General features: G+C 43.5%; 2 protein-coding genes across 2 annotated transcripts; one reads left to right on the forward strand and one right to left on the reverse strand. All coding sequences in view use genetic code 11, as the record gives it.

Moving 5' to 3' along the window:
• Window positions 1-11: 11 nt before the first annotated feature.
• Window positions 12-2720, forward strand: EGR_09091 (Kinesin-2; the record flags this gene model as incomplete). The annotated part of the gene is made up of 1 exon (XM_024498340.1): window positions 12-2720. The coding sequence occupies one exon, from the start codon at window positions 12-14 to the stop codon at window positions 2718-2720; it is 2709 nt and encodes a 902-aa protein (XP_024347249.1).
• Window positions 2721-3683: 963 nt separating this feature from the next.
• EGR_09092 (Developmentally-regulated GTP-binding protein 2) lies at window positions 3684-9292 on the reverse strand (the record flags this gene model as incomplete). The annotated part of the gene is made up of 10 exons (XM_024498341.1): window positions 3684-3770; window positions 4495-4548; window positions 4622-4680; window positions 4755-4843; window positions 4886-4962; window positions 7356-7453; window positions 7519-7609; window positions 8216-8288; window positions 8792-8943; window positions 8981-9292. The coding sequence occupies 10 exons, from the start codon at window positions 9290-9292 to the stop codon at window positions 3684-3686; spliced, it is 1092 nt and encodes a 363-aa protein (XP_024347250.1).
• Window positions 9293-11083: the final 1791 nt, after the last annotated feature.

Here is an 11083-nt window from a genome sequence, read left to right on the forward strand (position 1 = left end):
GCAGACGGATCATGGCATGCAGGGATAATCATGGGAGATGCCACGACACTAACGGTCACGGTCACGAATACAGTGCCACAGTTGGCCTCCTTCACAGTCTTGACGAAAAAGCACCCTTTACAGTGCCTTCATCCTCCACTTTTGGTGCCTCATGCAAGTCATCCTCCAACACTCCACTAGTCTGGTGCTTCCAATCCCAGCTTCTCCGACCACAAAGCGCTCAACCGACCAAGTCTGAGCGAATTTGTGACAAACCACGCAAAGCCTACAAGAACTCGCCACCTCAGCCTGACGAGGCAGATGGCACTGCCGACAGTCCGCAATCCGACAAAACCACCATTTGTAACTCCTCCACACTATGCTCTCTCATTTCCGATCTGGAGGAAGATTCCATCGTTACTGAAGTGAGCTCCGTCTCCATGCGACCAAGTGATTGGAGCTCCTCCTCACAACCCACCACCAAATTGGGCCAGTCTCATCAGCCACCAGAGAACTTCAAAGCCACCATCCTCCAGTCGACGCTGAATCTTATGAAGTATCGTCTCAACTACCCCCTTCTCCTGGCCAAGTCTCGCCACCTCACTGGTAACCAAGCACTGTCCAACTGTGAACAAAGTCTTGGCTCGTTTGCAGAAGACGTTCTGCGCAAACGTGCTGACAGGCAACCCCCGAACGCAGTTGCCAAACCAAGCGCTCTGGACGCTGCCTTATGGTACATCAAACACCAGTGGAAATGTCGCTACTACACCCTGCTGGACGCTGTTGACCTGCTCTACAAGGACTACCAACTGCTGCACCACGTTAGTGCAGACCAGAACCAACGCAGTCACCATGTCACATTCCCCCAACGCCTTCTCTCCAGCTACTCGGTGGATAACATTGCTGTGGGAAACGATAGAAGCACTCAAATTGGTGTGCTGGCTGGCGCCGACCCTGTGACCCACCTGGCCAATCGCATTGCAGAGCACACAGTCTGCCCTCAGGCCCATGTCTGGCCGCATCGTTTCAATGCCTCCGTGTGTTTCATTCTTGACGTCATCGCACAGTGTCGGTTGTTGCGTGTGCAATCGGACAAAATGACTGCATTTCGTGATCGGGCATTTCGACTGACAACAGAGGCGAGGGAGCAACGAGATCGCCTGAGAAAGTACATGGCGGAACAACGCACAGCCATTGCAGAAGTCGCCAAAGCACTCACAGAAGTGCGTGAGCGAATCACACGCATGCAGCGGGGGCCACCAGTCGAAATCAGACGCAAGCAGAGTCTCTCACAGGAGGAACTAAATGTAATGGAAATTCAAGAACAAATAGCCCATCAACGGTCTCAGCTCTCAGTGCTGGAAACGATCCTACGAGAGGAGGAGGCCAAACGACGGTATATGCACAACCGCCTGCAGGAAATCACTGGCAACATTCGCGTCCTCTGCCGAGTGCGTCCGCACAGTCCATCACGGAAGCATCCCATTGATTACCTCAAAGTCACCTCCAACGACAAGCTGCTCCTCTGCCCGAACGACATTCCTGAAGTGCTACTGGGCCGAGCCTCCACCATTCTGAAGTCTCTCAAATCTACCACCAATCCCGACGGCTTCAAGTGCTTCATCTTCGACAGGGTCTTTGGTCCAGACGCACAGCAACAGGCTGTGTACAAGGAGGTCGACGATTCTATCATCTCCTGTGTGGACGGCTTCAACGTCTGCATAATGGCCTATGGTCAAACTGGAAGTGGGAAGACGCACACCATGGTGGGTAGTGCACAGGACCCTGGGGTGAATCGACGAGCAATTCAGCGACTTCTGCAGCTGTGCAAGTCTCGCAAACACTGGACCTACCAGCTCTCGATGAGCATGCTTGAGGTCTACCAGGAGGAGGTCTTCGATCTCCTAGTTGGTGGTGCAGTGGACAAGACGAGTGGTGGCGACTGTGTAATCAGCGATTGCAAGAGTGCGCGCAGTGTCGACCTCTCCACTAACAGTCGTCAGCTCAGTCCAACCGGCTTCATGACCACCACATCAGGCAACAGCTTCGCACAACCGCGGCCATCACAACAACGACGTCTGTCCATGGTACGACTCCTGTCCACTCGTGAGGATGAACTGGTGCTGCAAAACCTTACTGAGAAGATCATTGGAAGTGAGGAGGACATGCTGCAACTGCTCGCATTGGGCGAAAGGCGACGAAGCACCGGAGCCACCCGTCTCAACACTAACAGCTCCAGATCTCACGTGCTGCTTCTGCTGCGAGTCACCGGCGAGCACACAGTCAACAAGACGCAGAGTCGTGGAACCCTCATTCTCGCCGACCTGGCTGGCAGTGAGAACGTCAGCAAGTCGGGCTCGGTGGGACGACGCTTCCAGGAGGCCACGTGCATCAACAAGTCGCTCTCCTGTCTGGCTCGTGTATTCGACTCCCTGCGCAAGCGTCTCAAACCGGCCTACAGGGAGACGAAGTTAACCTACCTGCTGAAACCCACCCTGGGAGGGGATGCAAAGTGTCTGGTGCTGGTGAATGTTCGCAGTGAACCGGAGAATCTGGACGAGACTCTACGTGCCATCCAATTTGGTCATGGTGCTCTCCAGGTGGCGCCATGGAAATCCAGTAATTTGGGAGCTCCACAAAACGTTGGTGTTCGATGCTCACGGAAACCGCGTTGCCCTTCCCATGTTGGCGGTGGCAGTAAAGCCTGTGTCCGACGTCATACCAAAACATCGGTGCTATGACTGCAATCATTTTGTACATTGGGTGTTTCTTTTCATGCCATGGTAATGATGGCGGTGACGGCCCAATCTGATGACATTTCGGCATTCACAATTGAAGTTAATGATTGCACTTCTTATTTGGCATTTTTAAACGCACTGTTGTCATTTTTACCTTCGTGTGTCGATCATTTATCAAGGAAGTTAATGTCTTCTTGAGTGTCTGTGTAAGCGTACTCTAAGCACAGCTTACAAATCGTCTTTACCGATCAGAGAAGGTAGGAGGTAATTTCACATGTGAGAGACTCTTTTTTACTACACCCGAGCAATTCAAAGTATGTCCCTGCCTCTCCAACCTCCAAAACCTATCGCGACTTGCAATGGAACCATCATTAATTTCTTGAGCTCTTAGTGGCGATGAAATTCAACAAGACTACTAGATTACTTTTAGCCTCTGATTAGTAGGACAATTATAGACTTGCGGAACTGAACTTAACGTCCGTAATTCGGTAGTTAGTGGATTTGTCATCGAGGTCTTTGAAAAAGACCAACATCCGCAGCCCCAAGAGGGCACAAACACCTGGACCACCGAATTGGCCAATCAAACCAATGAGAGAAAAATGTAGCTGGTCTTAACTCGAGAACGTTGGACCGAATTAACTGTTTCAAACTCAACCAAATGGTTTGGGAAACGATTAGGTGCAATGGCAATTACAAAACAATTATCATGCATTTGCAACGTTGAGGTTCAAAAGGAAACACTGGCGCCTCACACATATGGTACGGCGGTAGCGAGTGCGGTACGTGCTCGAATATAACGATTTGCACCAACACCAGTTCTTAGTAGCCTTTGGACTAATGCATCAATGAAACACATTTTGATTTTCATAAAATTGGCAGCATCGGTGACTGCTGAATCTGACATTTTCTAGTAGCAGGAAATGAATTCACAAGATCATTTATTTGTAGTGCTCTCCAGGACAAAAATCACTTCTTTACAATCTGAATGACATCGTGATGATTTACGACATTTGAAAGACCCACGCGTTGTGGACTAAACTTCACACTAGTTCCCTGAATGAACAAAAAAACAGAAATTAAATAAATTCATCCAGTAATAATTGCTTATTTTTAGTCTGCAAACCCGCCATGTATCACTTCAGGCTATCGCAATGCTAGATATTGAGAGTTGCCATTGTCACCAACTTGCCCTACTGACTAGGTTTAAGTAGACACGCTTCAAAGTAATGACCTTTAGGATGATAGGTGAGATAATAAGGTTTTATGGATAGACCACTTCCAAAATACGAAAACTACTATGGAAATTTCGTGATATCCCATAAACGTTCAAATATATCAGAAATGAAAAATATTTCGGCCTTAACACCTAACCACCGTCACACATATGTGTCACCCAGCTTTGCGTACCTGAGCCCGCACGTCACACAAATTTGATGAATTTAATTAAAAGGAAACCAAGTAGATCGGGAAGGAAATCAAAATAAGGATGATCTGTGTCATTTTGAAGCAACAAGATATTGGGTCTATGATGAAAGATTGTAACTTAGAGCCTAGTAACCAACATATTCAGTGCTAAGGTAGTGGGTAAATGCTAGGGGAATTTTGCTTCAAATGCTATTTCTTTTATTAAGAAGACGCGTGACCACATAAATAATTTGGCGGACCCGATTCAAATACTTGGAAAAGTCTCTACTTAGAAAATCATATTCTGTGCTTAATGACATTATAAATTAGATACACTTGACAACGTCGATTAAAAAGTTGACAGGTAACTCACCCAGACAAGGGCATACTTGAAATTGCTTGCCAGCGACCTGTGAATGCAATGGCACTATGACAACAAAAAGAGCACGTACAAAACAAAATTAATCAAATATAAGTTAAAATACTGAAATGAGGCTTACAACATGCTCCACAGTCGCTCCGTTTCGTAGAATTATACCCTCATCCAGATCCGGCTTTTCTGGAAAAAGGAAAAAAAAAATGAACGAGCTGCCCAAAACAATGGGGTTGTGATATGCTTGACCTTGCACTTACGTCCTTGTTTTTTCGTGTAAATTTGAATAAGATCCAAATGCTCCCACAACACTTTGAGTAAGTAGTCAAGATTGAGGTTCAGGTTGCAGCTACATGGCAGCGCGTTGCGGAATAAGCCCAATCACGCTCACCTGATAACCACTGAATGCGGTTCGCGTGCCAGTTTGTCCACCTCTTCTATAGAAATTTGGTCGATTTTGTTATACACCTTTGGGGGGAGGAAGAGTTGAATCAAAATGAATCAAATCCAGACTTTAAATGTGATGGTCAAAGTAGCTTACCCAAGCGTTTTTGGGTCTTTTTTACCTATGCATAATTAAGTGAAGTAAGAACACACAGCAGAAGGACTTCGAAATCTGCGTGTCATTAACACACATTAATTTAATATTGTGTATAGCCGTATGCTTAACGACGCTGGATCTACATTTACCACATGACGCAATTCCGTTGAACGGTATGGACCTTCGGTCATGCCCGCAGTCTCGCCTGCTACACGGGCATGGCTTATTGTGGCTTCAGGGCGGACTCAGAACGCCAAAAACATATCCCGGACATTTAAGATTCGTTTTTGGACAGATGCACTCAGGAGACATCCCACGAAAACATCATCACTTGACAGAAAAACTCTTTAAAAACCCATGAGGCGAAACCACAAACCCGTTTCGTGAACAAAATGCACTCAACGCAGAAGAGCACTAAAGTGGATGAAGTGCTCAAAAGTTAAAAGAGCAATTTTGAAAAATAACACCCTCCGCCCAATACATTGCAGTACCTTGTTTTACCAATCTCCCAAACTTGCAGAATGTGGACAACAAAGCAATTTTTGGAGTTGTAAACCTTATTACATTCCGATTCAGCGACAATGGTGGAAATAATCTAACACCTTTTACTCCTTTGGGACGAGTAGAAACAGCTGTCAATGCCACTTTAAAGGGGTGAACGCAAATGGATTGATCTAGTAACGAAGAGGAAAAAACTCCTCTATGCCCAAAAAGAAAAACGATTAGTGAGGCTTCACAGCAAGATCTTAGAAGCAAAAAGATCACCTTAGTAACAAAGATAGGTCGCCAGACAAGAAGTGAAGACAAAAAGGTATTCCAAGCATGATGAGCGTTGTATTGAGGCAATTTCATCTCTCAAGACCAGAGGATAAGATAGCCTTGCTAAAACGTATCGTATAGACCTAGGTGACACACCCCAGATGAATCGTTTTGGTACAACTTGCCAGTGGAGAACACACAAGGGAAGCTCAAAGGAAACCTGCAAGATAACCAGACAAAGGGCTTACGGTTTTTAATAAATAAAATTAGGTAGCTCTAAAAGACTTTCAAGAAATTATTCATTGATTAAAACATTGAGTATTACAAGTTGCCACCCTTTCGCAATGAGACAAACTTGACACTAATTGCATTTTCATAAAAGTTTTGCTCCTAGAAGTAAAAAAGCCCAATCATAGGCATCTCCACTGCAACCTCAGCTGTATTTCCCGACCATCTATTTTTCGCGTAATTTTCTAGTTTCAGGATCAGTTGACGCGGTTTTGCGCTGCTTTGTCTCCTAATAACAGGACTTTCTACTGACTAATTAATTTTGACTCGTCCCGAAAAAGATTTCCTTGTACGCCTAGTCATTTTGAGGTATATCGGGAACATAGATATCAGACGTGATTATTTGGGGCATCAGGTGAAAATTCGATTGTGAACAATTCCATCCACACACAGCGCAATCTTCCAGGGGTGAAGTGCTGAGGGTCTTGAAAATGTGAAACGGCCAGAGAAGGGATCATTTGAAGGTAAAAAACAACGCTTGTCAGTTTAGTGATTGCTGTAATACAGCAGCCATGCCTAATTACAAGTGGACCAGCAAACAATTACCATACAAAGGGAGCATTTTTGTAATGCGCGCAAAGGAGTAAAGAAGAAAACGATAATTATTGAAGCTTAATCCCACCTGAAAATGTAAGAAGTGCGGCACACATCTATTTGGTAGCTTCCGCCTCACCTTTCTCAGTCGGTGTGGGTGAAGGCTAACTGTTCCATCATCGACAAATAAAGCATTAGGCGAAATTTTTCTTGGTGCGTTAATCCCAGATTACTTTTTTCACCAATAGAAGCACACAACTCCGCATTTTCTAGCATAGAGGACTTTTCTGTCTGTGATATATCACCACCCTTTCTGGAGGGCAATTTCTGCTTTCACATACCACGTCGTCTACAAAACGCTATTCAGGCAACTATAAAAGAAGCTTCTGTAACTTCCAAATGACCATTGGTTCCAAATACGAGAAAAGTAAAGGAGCGAAGTGTAGCTCTCCCTTCAATAACATCCTCTTAGTCGCATGATCGCCGAAAGCTGACAATTTTCAGCAAGCCTTTGTAGCAAACTATAGCGAAGACCGCAGAAAATTAGGTAGCTATCCGATACAAGATGCGTCAATTAATGAACTACTTCTAGCGCGACATTCCTCATCTGCGTACCCACCATTGAATGTGAGAGTAAAAGTACATTGAATAATCGAAACATCAATTTACCATTTCCAGATTAGAGAACTCAAAACTATGAAAAGTATTGACGAATAAGAAGTAAACACCAAAAACTCACATAGAGACATTTCAGATACACTCGATTGCCTACAATCACATCGATTAGCTGGTCCTGCGTAATGTCCTCACGAATGACCATATCGGCGTTGAAGATTTCTACCGGCGTTAAGGAGTTTTACCACATCAAGAAGACGTGAAAATGTGCAATATGAAAAGGATACTGTACTCGTGTAGAATCATCTGCACCATCTTCTCATTGATGTGCGTCAGCGGACACATCGAATTGATTTGCATTCCTCCAGTCTTCTTTTGCTATAGAGAGGAGAAACAAATGGATGCGGACTAACGAAAATCGCGACACCACTCAGAAGTGAAGTTCATTTCGCGCAATGTCCCCCTTCACACTCGAATAAACATACAATAGTGCGCCTTTTGATCACAAAGATAACATTCTGTGAGAATTTTAGACATAACGTAATTTAACCAGCATCAATGATCGGAGAGATGCTTCTTTCAGCAATGTTTGTTGCTATGTTACCTGTATATACCCAGTGAGATGATCAGGAAGTCCCGAGGAGTCAGCACACCTCCAATAATGTGCCTTCTAACCCCATTAACAACTACCTTGGGGACACTTAGAAATCCTAAGGAATTAACCCCCATATAGTGCATGGGAGACGGCTGAACCTTTAAACAAATATGGCGCAAACCTCTTTCAGCAGGAATGGTCCCTACAATGGTTAGTTACACATTTGCATAACCTAAAATGTTAGCACATTCACTGCAAAGGGCATTAGCGAAAACCTGTGGCAATATAGCTTTAGCAAGTCCCTTGACGATGAAGTCAAAGGGACACGTCATCTGAGTGTTGCCACCAGCTTTTTTATCAGTGATATGATGTGAAGACAAGGAAATCACCTTGAAGTAGACGTTGGGTTTCTGTTGGTTCAGACGAATCCCCACACTCTCCAACTCCCTTTCGAGAAGTTCACTATAAAAAAGGAACAGATAGGATCGGAGAGGACCATTTTAAGGAGAGGCAGTTGCATGGAAACATCACTACCGCATCGAAAAGGAATATATTCGAATTGAAAATGGTGCATATGTCAAGCAGTTTCATGCTCACCCTGAAGTGAAAGCAAAGAAACGAACAATCATTCATACAGTCGACTTAAGCTATAGGTACTCCATACTAACAACGAATATGGTAACCCTTGCCGTTTGTTAAACTTACAAACTTTATATAAGTGAAGGAAAATGATTGTCTGTCAGACCAGGAACAAGCAAAAGAACTGACAAGACCTAATCTTATAAACAACAATGCGAAGGGCAGTGTACTCTAGAAAAAAAAAAAAACGAACAAATAGAAAAAAGCACCAGAGTTGCACTAACGGGAAGCCGTTTTTAGAAGAGGAGTGAAAAAATGGGTAAATTTCGCAACGATGTATTAAAACATGAGACCGAGTAAAACATCTAAACGAGAATGCAACAAACCGTTGAATGAGGGGTTTCGTAGCATCGACCATCATGAGCACGAGATCAGCAGTTCTAGCCACTGCAATCACCTGACGACCACGACCCTTGCCTTGAGCAGCTCCCTCGACGATACCAGGTAGATCTAGCAATTGTATCTTGGCTCCCTCATACTAAATCATGCTCTCAGGAGAAACAACGAAAGTCTACCTCAATCACACCTGGGACACAAGTGAGTGTAGTAAACTCATAGGCAGCACATTCGCTATTTGCAGAGGTCAGAGCGTTCAGAAGAGTCGATTTTCCCACTGACGGAAAGCCAATAAGAGCAACACGTGCATCTCCCGACTTGAGAACGTCGAAACCTTCGCCCTTCTGCGACTTATCAACGGGTTTTAACAACTCAGCTCGGTATTTGGCCAATTTGGCCTTTAAAAGACCTAAGTGATACTCTGTGGCTTTATTTTTCTGTGTACGTGCGATTTCACGCTCAATTTCTGCAATCTTATCGAGAATGCCCATTTTCTGCCTACAATGATGAAGGAGACGTATCACAGACATGGGTAGCAACGTACCTCGAGCAACACCACTTATGAAACTCACTAACGTCGCAACTATAAACAATATGTTTAAAAGCAATTACCTTTACACAAACTAATGCAAATATCTGAAGGCGGGGGAAATCGACAGACATAAAGCGTAAAAGGCGCATGAACCACTCAGAGATGAGAAATGCGTTTTAAATTTGCATACAGATTTCCCGTAATTCTAACGATAAAGCTTGAGATAATGGCAATATATCTCCAAGATTAAATAATTTCTAATCCAAAATTACTCTTTTTTGTAATAAACGAAGACGGGTTGTGTCATATTATTAAAAATCGTCGAATACAAAAACGAACACAGTATCAAAAACGCGCTTATTAAAATCTTATTAAAACATTTACCTTGTCCAGACATAGGGCTGATACAGAACAAATAAGTCGAGTGAAATAATTTATACTCAGCCCGCACACTGGTTTTTAATCTGAAGCCCCAAAGAAAAGGGCACTTCTTTAACGTTATTTTTTCCAACTCTATACAGTAGCTACCATCATCTTGACTTCCTCAAAATGAGCAAAAGAATCAAATTTTTAGACAATGGGGCAAAAACATCACAAATTTTACCAGTTGCTGGAATTCACAATGACTGTTATATTAGAAAATACTTACATTTGTCAAATGCATTAATTTGTCTCTCAAAGAGCAAACTATGAATTTTTCATATTCCCACATATATAGTTTTCTTTCTCTTGAAATATATTGGCCGCCTTACAGCAATCATTTTGCCCAAGTGCATAATCAAACTTCAACAAATCTCTCCATTTGCAACAGATTTTGCCTTTGCAGAATTGTGTTTATAGAGCTAGATTCATTTTTCCATTTTTTTAGGCTATTGTTTTTTTTTGCCGTTAACACTAAATCCTTTAGGCATTCAAAGTCCTCCCAGATTTTGCGATGTTTGACTAACCTTTCATTTCCTCTTTTAAAATGCTGACTTAACTAGCGTATTTTTCCAGCAAAGCAAACTGTGGTAAGCCTGCTAGTGGACACTTGTTCTCATGGAATACCGGGAATAGCTTGTTTGTGCTGCATTCTAGGGAAAAAAGCAATGAGAAGCCCTGTGTTGAACAGTTGTTTTTAGTCTTTGCAACGTTTTCGATGAAATTATGCATTGTTAAAAACTTTTCAGTGAGTTAAATAAAATTTTCCCGTGTGTCAGTAGAAGTGTCAACAAGGAAGGAAGAAGAAGGCGCTCCAAGCTAGCCAATACGAATCCGTGTGTCCCTGTTAATAGAGTGTAATTTGAGCTTAACGTGCCAGAAAACCTTGGCGTAACACCTGACATGGTTGATGATAGAACGGTTGATCTGTATCCGCACCGACTGAGAAAGTTGAGGCTAAAGCTACCAAATAAATGGGCGCCGCATATCATGCATCACCTGATGGCAATAATCCTCAATGACTACCATTTCCTTATTTACTTCATCCTTCAAGACCGTGCTGAATGATTTGCTTGTAATGAGAAATGGGTTTTGCGTTTCACACCTCTGGTTAGTCTAAAATGATCCACTCACTGCCCACTCCGCGTTTCTAAAACGCACCCTGCCTCATTTACTAAGGACTGCATTGTACGTGTGTGGTGCACTGCAGACAGAAGACATTATTTCTTATTTCTTGTTGAAGGTCAAGTATTTTTGGCTGCCTTTGGTCGCTACCAAATACTGAGGTAAAACTTGAGGCTTTCCCAAAAACTGACCTCTTCATACACAG

This window comes from Echinococcus granulosus (assembly GCF_000524195.1).
Source record: "Echinococcus granulosus chromosome Unknown EG_S00131, whole genome shotgun sequence".
NCBI classification, from domain to species: Eukaryota; Metazoa; Platyhelminthes; class Cestoda; order Cyclophyllidea; family Taeniidae; genus Echinococcus; species Echinococcus granulosus.